This window comes from Lipotes vexillifer, unplaced genomic scaffold, assembly GCF_000442215.2.
Source record: "Lipotes vexillifer unplaced genomic scaffold, Lipotes_vexillifer_v1.1 scaffold436, whole genome shotgun sequence".
NCBI lineage: Eukaryota > Metazoa > Chordata > Mammalia > Artiodactyla > Lipotidae > Lipotes > Lipotes vexillifer.
Window position 1 is genome coordinate 505,840 of NW_006796005.1, and position 11,788 is coordinate 517,627.

At 41.0% G+C, this 11,788-nt stretch overlaps 1 protein-coding gene across 1 annotated transcript; it reads left to right on the forward strand.

Moving 5' to 3' along the window:
* The first annotated feature begins 1,356 nt into the window (after positions 1-1,356).
* On the forward strand, positions 1,357-2,789 carry CUNH8orf48 (chromosome unknown C8orf48 homolog). The gene has a single exon (XM_007468098.1). It carries the CDS (start codon positions 1,775-1,777, stop codon positions 2,651-2,653), a length of 879 nt encoding a protein of 292 aa, XP_007468160.1. The 5' UTR covers positions 1,357-1,774; the 3' UTR covers positions 2,654-2,789.
* Positions 2,790-11,788: the final 8,999 nt, after the last annotated feature.

Below are 11,788 nucleotides of genomic sequence, written 5' to 3' on the forward strand. Positions count from 1 at the left end.
TTTTAAAAAATTTAAAAGACAGATTACTCCAGATATTTAGTATATTACTAGATATGAATATACTTTAAAGCACAGCTCCCTTGCTCAATGTTTTGGGGAAAATGTGTGCTATAGTGAATTGTGTGTAAATATGAATGTGTAAATATTTCAGGGAATGACGGATACTTTTGAAACAAAAATTAAAAATGAAAATCTTTAACCTTGAACTGGAAATTAATTGGAATTAACCACAAATTATCTATTACCTGTTTTTAAAGATTAATATTATAGGATAAAATGTGATTTGAGTGGAATAAATGAAGTTGGAATCTCTTCAATATGAAGCTGGCTCATATTTGAGAGATGCTTTTCGAACATTTCGGACTTTTGACTCTTTGCCAAAGTGAGCACTTTGGGAATAACATTAAATATATCTGGCTAGACTCGAATAACACCCCCCCCACACACACCGCTACTACCCCCACACACAGAGAAGGAAATGAGCAAGGAAACCCATTCTCTTGAAATTATCTCAGATATTTACTAAGAGCTAGACTCAGATATTTATTAAGATCTAGAAAAAGTCAACCTTCAGAGTTAACATTTTATAATTTCTGAGAATAGTTAATAAAACTCTACCATATTTTTAAAAAGTCTGTTGTAAAAGGATGTATTATGAGTAGCAGCCTAATTTGGGGCGTTCAGGAAAAGACTGAAGTTCCTTGAACTTGTAGTACTTATTCCACAAGATCCAGGCGCGGACCTGTGTAAGGTAAATACTTACTTCTGTTTCCATAACCATTCAACACATTTACTCAACAGAGATTTATCGAGCACCTTCTATGTATCAGGTACCTGCTGACTGCTGGATAACACTGACAGGATTTCTGCTTTCACCGGGTTTTTAATCTGCGCGCGATGTGGAAGGCATTCTCAAATATGCATAAAACACAGTTGCAAACCCGGAAAGAAAGGCTGTGCTGTAAAGTGTTTGGGGGCAGGGATGGGTATGAAGCACTTTCTGAAAAAATGGGACTTGAAAGAGGAGCAGTAATTAACCTTACGAAGAGGGAAGAGGAGTGTTGAAGTGCCATTCAGAGAGCCACTGCCTGAACAAAGACCTGAGGAACTGTGACTGGGAAAACTGCAAAGTGTTCCAAAATGCTATAGCACAAAAAGCTGTGCAAGATGAGGCTGGAGAAATGATACATAGGAGCCGTGCCACTCAGGAGTCTTACACGATGGTTTCAGAATTTCGAATTTTATCCTAAGACGCGGTTTACGATTAGATGACCTCTTGGCTATCTGATTGGCAGATACGTTTTGTGGCCAGCCGGATGTTTTTTTGTTTGGGTTTTTTTTTTTTTTTTTCACTCTCAGATTAGTCAGAGGCCGCCTTTCCCTGTTGCCCTCACACACATGTACAATTTTTTGACCCCTGGGGAAGGGGAGTTTGCAACTTTCTCTGGAGGATTATTAGATTTTGTACTAAAATAGCACTAAAGAGAAGACTCCGGAGACCTAACGGAGAGGGCGGCGCCGACAACCCAACAGGAACAATGCAGGCAGAGTCGATTCTGGGGAGGGCGGGGAAGGGGAGGAGCGAGGCGCCTCAGCGACCTACTGCGCATGACCGCCCCTGGTTGCCAAGGCAGCGGGAAGGCGTTGCCCGGAAGCGTTTCCTTACGGAACGGTCAGCTCCAAAACCCATCCCCCAGGGGTTCAGGACTGACTAGTTCCTGAGGCAATCTTGACCACCGCAAAGCAGATGAGGAGCAGAGCCTGATGCAATGTGATGGCCATCCGCCTAGAAGCCCGAGATTCAGAGAAGCAGGGGAAATTGACCCAGACAGACATCGGGACTATGGCAGACTTTTCTAAGGAGACCTTTGAGTCCTTTACTGTTGAGGTACAGAGTTCCAGTTCATTCAGTTCCTCTGGAGGACTGCAGCCCTGGTCCTATGCCTCTGGGAGTAAATCCGAGAGTGGAACACCGACTCCACGCTTGCAATATGGAGACAACCAATCTGAGTTTTCACACTTCAAAAATAATGAAAAGAAGTTGAGCAGAAAATGGATCAACAACCTCAAGGGCAAGGAAATGAACTCTGGCCAGTACCAACCAGACACTAAACCTGAAACAGAAATCACTCAGGCATCCCTAGAAGAATTGAATGCTCTGCAGTCTTTCTGCACCGTTAAGATAAACCTAATCCATCATAGTGGGACCTCTAAGGGGAAAAAGAGCAGCAGACATAAAAAGCTGCAGCTTGGATCGGATGCAGAGGCTCCAGAGGTAGATGCCTTAAACTGTACTGTCCCCGATGAGCTTTTGAACAGAATCTATTTTAAAAACATGAGGACAACACCCAACGAGGTGGTAACAGCTAAGCAACACATTTCTTCTCGGTGTCCCAACTGTAACAGGAAAAGAGCAGAACTGGCCCAATCTGCCTTCCTGAAACAGAAGAAGACTTTACTGGAGTCACTTCTACTCCAAGAGAAAATAGATGAACATCTTCATATGAAAGACTTTCTTACCCTTATTGGAGAAATACATCAGAGCCTTCCCAGGCTTTCCGATGACCCCAGAATAATCTGGGAAAGACTGAAGGAGAAAAGTCAAATTGGTTACTCTGGTTTTGAAAGGTCAGATATAGAGCAGGAGATGTAGCAGAATGGAAATAGTGCTTGTCATCGCCTTTTTGTCCACCAATTTTCAAACCTTTTACTCTTTACTAAACAAGGGATGGTGCTTATTAATGATAATGTGTAATGTGGATAAATGTTTTGTTGTGTATTTGAATAATTATCATCATTTCTGTAATAGGAGCAGAGCATTTGGCCTGCCCGTTAGCACGACCGTTATCGCGAGATCCTGAGCCAACAGTCAGCTCGCAGTGGTGCTCGCGGCAGAGAGTGTCGTGAGAGGTGAGAGGCGGTTGCAGGGCCTGGGACAGGCTGAGGGCTGGGTCCCGCAGAGCCCCAGAGCCCTCACCGCAGCCGCCTGCTAGCCAGGCCCAGACCTTGAAGCAGCGAAGCAGCAGCGAACCCCTCCCCCATCCCAACGTCTGCAACCTAATGGCGGCGGGCGGTCTTCATGGGTCGCAGTCCATGGAGGCCTCAGCAACTGGAGTATATGGACACTGCCTTTGAGGTAACAGTTTCAACCTGCTTCAGTCTCTCCATTCAAGTTTCAAAAGTTGGTGCAGCTTAGATCAGTTGTCTCCCCCTAGGAGGTGGCCAGAGGCCAGGGTTAAGTTGCACGGACATTGCAGGCCATTAGTTCAGGTCCACCTCTGTGGTTGGGCTCTTCTCAAAGAAGGGCAATTGCTGTGAGCTGGGGATTCACCTGATGGGCATTTGCTGCAGCACGTATTCCTGTCGATCGTATACAAATGATTCTCTCCAGGTTAAATGAAAAGCCTGAGGGCCGGCTTGGGTCCGGGCCGGCTGGGTCCTGGCCGCCTGGCTCCCTCATTGATGATGGCTGGGCAGAGTCTGGGGACCTGGCCCTGAGGGTGCTGCCAGCTGAGATCTGCCCCCTCACCCAGGCCTGGGCGCTGGCGGGAGGATTCAGACTGGGTGCTGGATGAAAGCTCCTGGGCAGGGTAACTGGCCCGCGCAGGGACCCCCTCCTATAAGCCAGGGCCTGGACCTCGGAGGGTGAAAGTTGAGCCTTGGGACCTTGCCCTTTCTTGTCAGAACAGAGAATAACATTTGTTTCGATGAAGGTTTATAAGAACACAGTGACCTGGCCTCAAGAACAAAGGATCTAACACCAAGAAGTTTGTAACAACTAACCATGCCCCTCCCTATAAAAGGGCTATAAAAGGGCTTTGCTGAAAGCTTTCCAGGTGTCCAGGGTTTTTAAGGCATAGCCACCAGTCTCCTTGCATGGCCCTGCAATAAACCTTTCTCTGCTCCAAACTCCGACGTTTTGGTATTGTTTGGCCGCAGTGTGTGCTGGGCACTCGGACTTGCGTTCGATAATATTTCTACAGGTACCCTGGAAACGTAAGAGTTTACTGTGCTTCCTTCACAGATTTGAGGACTAAAGACTTTCCACCCAGTATTTTTTCAGATTCTAGAGGGCAACATTTTGTAGTTGGAATAGTTACAAAGTTTTTATAACAATCCAGGAGAGAGATGCTGACAATTTGGACTAGAGTTTCGACAGTACAGATAGAAATAGAGATCTAAGAAATACTTAGGAGGTAATAATTGACATTCTTTGGTGAAGAAATGGATAAAGGGGGTTAATAAAAGGTAGATGTTAAGATGGGCTTCCCTGGTGGCACAGTGGTTGAGAGTCCGCCTGCCGATGCAGGGGACATGCGTTCGTGCCCCAGTCCGGGAAGATCCCACATGCCGCAGAGCAGCTGGGCCTGTGAGCCATGGCCACTGGGCCTGCGTGTCCGGAGCCTGTGCTCCGCAACGGGAGAGGCCACAACAGTGGGAGGCCCACGTACCGCAAAAAAAAAAAAAAAAAAGAATGTTACTAAGTTTCTGACTTGTGCATTTGGATGAATGATAATTTATTAAGATAGGAGCATTGGAAGAGGATGATGTTTGATTAAGAGGGTGATTATTTGGACATGGTTAGTTTGAAGAATATTTGAGACATTCATACTGAGAGGCTGAGAAACATTTGGTTATTTGTGCTTGCGATCTGGAGAAAAGGTCTTGAGGGGGTGGGAATCATTGGCATATGTGTCATAGATGTGGTGAGCTCTTCTAGAAGAAAGGAGAATGACAGGAGAAGAAGGGCTATGACCAACTCCTGAGAACTTCTACCCACCAGTTAATGGCTGGGTAGAGGAGAATAAGACAGCAAAGGAGGTTGGGAAGAAGTCATCATAGAAGGATAAAGGAAACCAGGAAAGAGTCGTGTCAGAGACCAAAGAAAGAGAACATTTCAAGAAGGATGGGTTGTCTAAGCATGCCAATGCAGCAGAGTTCACAGGAGATGATTTAGTCATGTGTTGGCTTCTTTGACTTAACAACAGCAACTTCATTCATAAAAATTGGGCTGACTGACAGTAGACTGAGGAATAAATGTAAGCTAAGGAAGTGAGGAATATGGGTATAGACTTCTTGAAGTTTAGCTGTGGCGGGAAAGCAGGAGAGGTAATTTTTCTATATGTCTAACACTTAAGCTATCACAGTCAAAAATTTGTAAAAATCAGCAAAAAAATAGCCTTTGTATCAGCAAAAAATAACCTTTGTATCATGTCAGTATTACTCTTTGCCTTTAGACCTTCATTTATGTATTAAGATACTCTTTTTTCCCTATAAAATGTAGTGTATTTTCTCTTAGTCATTCCTAAATAAAATGGGAAATAAAAGCATTACCATTTTCACAGTAACTTTTTATTGAAATTCACGTTACATCTTGCTTTACCTTTGCCATCTTAATATATTCACATTTCTCATAATCAAAATGCTGAATAACTTCCCCATTAAGGGTCATAATTCACCCTTTAGTCAACTAAGTCTTCCAGTCCACGCACAAGAGATTTTTAGAATTTGTTTAGGTCTTCTTTAATTTTGAAAGAAATGTTTCATAGTCTTCAGCATACAAGTTGTGTGCCTCTTTTATTGAATTTATTCCATTGTTTGCTGTTGTAAGTGAATTTTTTCCAATCCGGTTTCCTTTTGGATGTTCATTGCTAGTGCATAGAAATACAACTGATTTTTGCCTGTTGATTTTGTATTCTGAAACTGCTGCTGAATTCATTGGTTTGCACTAACAGTTTTAAAAAATGGATTGTGTAGGATTTTATAGCTAGAAGATTATGTCATTTGTAAACAGAGATAATTTTACTTCTTGCTTTTGATTTGAATACTGGTTTTTTCTTCTTGCCTAATTGCCCTGGCTCTAACTTCCAGTACTATAATGAATAGAAGTGGTGAAGTGGGCATTTTGTCTTGTTCCTGATCTTAGGGGAAGGGCCTTCAGACTTTCACCATTGAGTATGTTAGTTGTGGGTTTTCCATAAATGGTCTTTTTCATTTTGAGGAAGTTCCCTTCTATTCTTAGTTTATTGAATGTTCTTATTTCATTAGAGGGTGTTTCATCAGTTGAGATGATCATGTGGTTTGATGTACTCTTTAACCCAGTCTAAAGCCTCACCTTCTTTGGACTCAGCCCATAACCATGAAACACTGACGAATCAGAATTAAAGGCTGTAGTCTGTATGCTAAGGCACAAATATAAATTCATATTATAACACTTGTGTCTTAATAATCTTTTCTTTCTTACTTGACTGTGAGCAACTGGAGGATAGAGTTGATACCATCTTACATGATATCCACAGGGGTTAGCACAATGCCTGGCACAGGATGGTGCTCAACAAGTTTCACGGATGAAAGAATAAGTGTATACAAATAATGACATTTAATATGACTTTTGCATCAAAAGAAGAAAATAATCTTCTAGCATACTCTTTTCTGTCAATGTTTTGCCTTTGTGTAGCTGTTTTCTGTAATTTTTCTCTCTCCATGGCTTGGATTCCCTTTTTTTTTTCATGTATATACATACTTTTTCTCAGTGACAAATTACTGGAAAACTTTTTGATAAGATAGCTTTCCCTGTGCAGCCAATTAATACAGTATTCATTTAAAAGAATTAATATAAAAATATCTTTCTGGAATTCATATTTTCAGGTAGAAAAAACATTTATGTGAATTGTTAATTTTAAAGATAATTCATGACTTTTTGCAATTTTGAAAAGAGGTACAAGTTCTTGATGCTCGAACTTGAAAATAGTGTTTATTGTCTCTGAACAAATTCAAAAGGAATGAATATCCTTTCTCCAGACTCTTTATAGCTGCACCCAAGAGATTCCAGTATAGCTGGAAAGCAAAGTCCATAAGATCAGATGCTAAGAAACCATTATTTCCCCAATGCACTAAAAATGTATCTGGCAAAAAAAAAAAAAAAATTGTATCTGGCAACCTGGTACAGGATTATACAAATATGCAATTTATATAACTATAATATATAAATTATATAAATACACATCTATTTAGTTTATGTTTTTTATCTAGATTTTTTATCAAAAAAATTTCTGCACTAAGAAACAAATCTGTGCATTTAACAAGTGTTAGAAAAACGAAATCCTTGGAACAGAACTAAGTGATGTGTCAGGCTGAGAGAAAGAAAATTCAGTCCTGAACATCTGAGTCATTCAGATTCCAATCTCAGAACTGTTTAGGAATGTTTGGGACACCCAGCTCTGAATTCCTCCAATTTTAAACATGTTAGCTTATTTCATGATGAAGCCCAATATAGTAACTTAGTTTTTTCTGCAGCAACATAGCTAAACAGGCTGCAAAGAAATAAGAATTGTGGCTCTACATGAGTGTGGGCTCTCCCCCAGTTTTTTCTGGAGTTGACAAATGAAAAGTCCATACACAAATAGTTAACTGTGAAACATAAAAAGAAAAGATAGCTGAATTCTCAGTTGATAATACCCTTTGCAGTAGAGAATTTCAAACTTTTCCAATTTTTAGTAGACTCAAATTACAGTGGAAATTGAAAAATTCTGTCAGGGTGGCTCAAATAATTCTAAAGCCTAGTTTTGATGAGCCCACTGTTGAGGTATTGACAGAGGTTTAGGAGAAAGTATGTTGTGGTCATTCCACCCAAAGTTTGCTTTGGATGTCAAGATTGATGACCCCACACAAAGCCTGAGAAGGTATGAAAAGGTCTATTACTCATGTAATGAGAGCTTCCAGGGGGCACAGGGCAAGCTCCCAAGCTGATCTAAAAATGGCTAGACAGAGAGGAAAGAGGACTGGTTTGCCTTTTATTGTGATTAGGGAGGGGGACTGAGGTAAGGATTCCCATCTGTGGGCTGGGCTTACGTGGTCTGAACTTCCTGCCAGTACCAGAGGGACACCTGGGCTTTCTTATCAGCTAGTCCAAAGGTGGAGCAGGAGGATGGGCCTTGGAAGTTTCTGACCGTCAAACATCAAAAATGGAATCAGACTCTTTATTACAGATCATCCCTGATGTTTGATGATAAAAATGTCATGTTTCATTTAATTAAATTTTATCTTGCTTGAGTATGCCATAAGGGAGTTCTGTGAGGCTTGTAGCCTGAGACTGACAAGGGTGGGGAAAGTTCCACCGAACACCTTGTTCAAGAGCCCAGCATTGGATATTTTTAGAAGTGAAATGGTCGCCCTTAACAACATCTGGAATGCCAAAGTGGATAAAGTGAGGTCTGTATTGTGGCTTTAATAGGACACATTGATTTATATTTTGGGTATCTGTGAGGAAAGAGACTCCTACAGTTATTTTCCCCAAGGATGGAAGCCTTGGATAAGTAATTGTTGTGGTTACCATTGGTGGAACCAGGTCACTAGACCATTGGTGGAATCAGGTGGCTAGACCATTGGCAATGGCCTGAGAGTCTATAAACACGCACCAATGGAGCCACTTATTGGCCAGGGTAAGATGACTGCCTGAGGTTCAGTTAGTTTTGAAGGTGCGTGGATCCCATCCTTTATCAAGGATGTCTGGATTAAGGAATGAAAAGCAGCAGATCTCCAGAAAGCCCCATGATGTGCAGTTTTGATGCTGTCCATAAAGTGTACAAACTCCCATTGCTGTTCACTCATTTGATCCCAAGGGGCTCCCCAAATAGCCAAGGGTTCCAGAGAGGAGTGACCTCTTCTGGTACCTAGTCAACTGACAAGGGACTGAGGACAAAAGAGGCCACCCTTTCCTGCAGGTGGGATACACCAGAGGACCCGGACTTAGCTCTATCCTGTAGGTAACACTTCTGCTTAGCAAGGAGGCCTTGATGGCTGATCTGAGCTTATAGAAGGCTGCCTCACTGATCCATGGAAAAGTATGGAGCTGCACAGGCTCAGGGCCTGTGAGAATCTCTGCTTCCACGGCACTCAGTATGCAGTCCCCAGTTGCCATGCGGCTGAGGAGAGCAGTTTCTCACACCAGCAATTCATGGGCAACTTTTTTTTTTTGGAAGATTTATTTATTTTTTTAACATCTTTATTGGAGTATAATTGTTTTACAATTATGTGTTAGTTTCTCCTGTAAAAGAAAGTGAATCAGCTATATGTATACATACATCCCCATATCCCCTCCCTCTTGCATCTCCCTCCCACACTCCCTATCCCACCCCTCTAGGTGGGCACAAAGGACTGAGCTGATCTCCCTGTGCTATGTGGCTGCTACCCACTATCTGTTTTACATTTGGTAGTGTATATATGTCCATGCCACTCTCTCACTTTGTCCCAACTTACCCTTCCCCCACCCTGTGTCCTCAAGTCCATTTTCTACATCTGTGTCTTTATTCCTGTCCTGACCTAGGTTCTTCAGACCATTTTTTTAGAATTCCATATATATGTGTTAGTATATGGTATTTGTTTCTCTCTTTCTGACTTACCTCACTCAGTCTGACAGACTCTAGGTCCATCCGCCTCACTACAAATAACTCAATTTCGTTTTTTTATGGCTGAGTAATATTCCATTGTATATATGTGCCACATCTTCTTTATCCGTTCATCTGTTGATGGACACTTAGGTTGCTCCCATGACCTGGCTATTGTAAACAGAGCTTCAATGAACATTGTGGTACATGACTCTTTTTGCATTATGGTTTTCTCAGGGTATATACCTAGTAGTGAGAAAGGTGGGTTGTATGATAGTTCTATTTTTAGCTTTTTAAGTAACCTCCATACTGTTCTCCATAGTGGCTGTATCAATTTACATTCCCACCAACAGTGCAAGAGTGTTCCCTTTCTCCACAACCTCTCCAGCATTTATTGTTTGTAGATTTTTTGATGATGGCCATTCTGACCAGTGTGAGGTGATACCTCATTGTAGTTTTGATTTGCATTTCTCTAATGATTAATGATGTTGAGCATCCTTTCATGTGTTTGTTGGCAATCTGTACATCTTCTTTGGAGAAATGTCTGTTTAGGTCTTCTGCCCATTTTTGGATTGGGTTGATTGTTTTTTGATATTGAGCTGCATGAGCTGCTTATAAATTTTGGAGATTAATCCTTTGTTAGTTGCTGCAAATATTTTCTCCCATTCTGATGGTTGTCTTTTCATCTTGTTTATGGTTTCCTTTGCTATGCAAAAGCTTTTAAGTTTCATTGGGTCCCATTTGTTTATTTTTGTTTTTATTTCCATTACTCTAGGAGGTGGGTCAAAAAGGATCTTGCTGTGATTTATGTCATAGAGTGCTCTGCCTATGTTTTCCTCTAAGAGTTTTATAGTGTCTGGCCTTACATTTAGGTCTTGAATCTATTTTGAGTATACTTTTGTATACAGTGTTAGGGAGTGTTCTAATTTCATTCTTTTACATGTAGCTGTCTAGTTTTCCCAGCACCACTTATTGAAGAGGCTGTCTTTTCTCCACTGTATATTCTTGCCTCCTTTATCAATGATAAGGTGACCATATGTATGTGGGTTTATCTCTGGGCTTTCTATCCTGTTCCATTGATCTATATTTCTGTTTTAGTGCCAGTACCATACTGTATTGATTACTGTAGCTTTGTAGTATAGTCTGAAGTCTCGGAGCCTGATTCCTCCAGCTCCGTTTTTCTTTCTCAAGATTGCTTTGGCTATTCAGGGTCTTTTGTGTTTCCATACAACTTGTGAAATTTTTTGTTCTAGTTCTGTGAAAAATGCCAGTGGTACTGGGGATTGCACTGAATCTGTAGTTTGCTTTGGGTAGTATAGTCATTTCACACTGTTGATTCTTCCAATGCAAGGACATGGTATATCTCTCCATCTGTTTGTATCATCTTTAATTTCTTTCATCAGTGTTTTATACTTTTCTGCATACAGGTCTTTTGTCTCCTTAGGTAAGTTTATTCCTAGGTATTTTATTCTTTTTGCTGCAGTGATAAATGGGAGTGTTTCCTTCATTTCTCTTTCAGATTTTTCATCATTAGTGTATAGGAATGCAAGAGATTTCTGTGGATTAATTTTGTATCCTGCTACTTCACCAAATTCATTGATTAGCTCTAGTGGTTTTCTAGTGGCGTCCTTAGGATTCTCTGTGTATAGTGTTATGTCATCTGCAAACAGTGACAGTTTTACTTCTTCTTTTCCAATTTGGGCTGCTTTTATTTCTTTTACTTCTCTGATCGCTGTGGCTAAAACTTCCAAAACTATGTTGAATAATAGTGGTGAGAGTGGGCAGCCGTGTCTTGTTCCAGATCTTAGTGGAAATGGTTTCAGTTTTTCACCATTAAGAATGATGTTGCCTGTGGGTTTGTCATATATGGCCTTTATTATGTTGAGGTAAGTTCCCTCTATGCCTACTTTCTGGGTGGTTTTTATTATAAATTGGTGTTGAATTTTGTTGAAAGATTTTTCTGCATCTGTTGAGATGATCATATGGTTTTTCTCCTTCAATCTGTTAATATTGTTTCTCACATTGATTGATTTGCATATATTGAAGAATTCTTTCATCCCTGGGATAAGCCCCACTTGATCATGGTGTATTATCCTTTTAATGTGCTGTTGGACTTGGTTTGCTAGTATTTTGTTGAGGATTTTTGCATCTATGTTCATCAGTGATATTGGCATGTAATTTTCTTTTTTTGTGGCATCTTTGTCTGGTTTTGGTATCAGGGTGATTGTGGCCTCATAGAATGAGTTTGGGAGTGTTCCTCCCTCTGCTGTATTTTGGAAGAGTTTGAGAAGATTAGGTGTTAGCTCTTCTCTAAATGTTTGATAGAATTCGCCTGTGAAGCCATCTGGTCCTGGGCTTTTGTTTGTTGGAAGGTTTTTAATCACAGTTTACATTTCAGTGCT

Excerpts from the sequence above, each read along its gene's own strand:
- CUNH8orf48 (XM_007468098.1), top strand. The coding sequence starts at position 1,775 with ATGGCCATCCGCCTAGAAGCCCGAGATTCAGAGAAGCAGGGGAAATTG.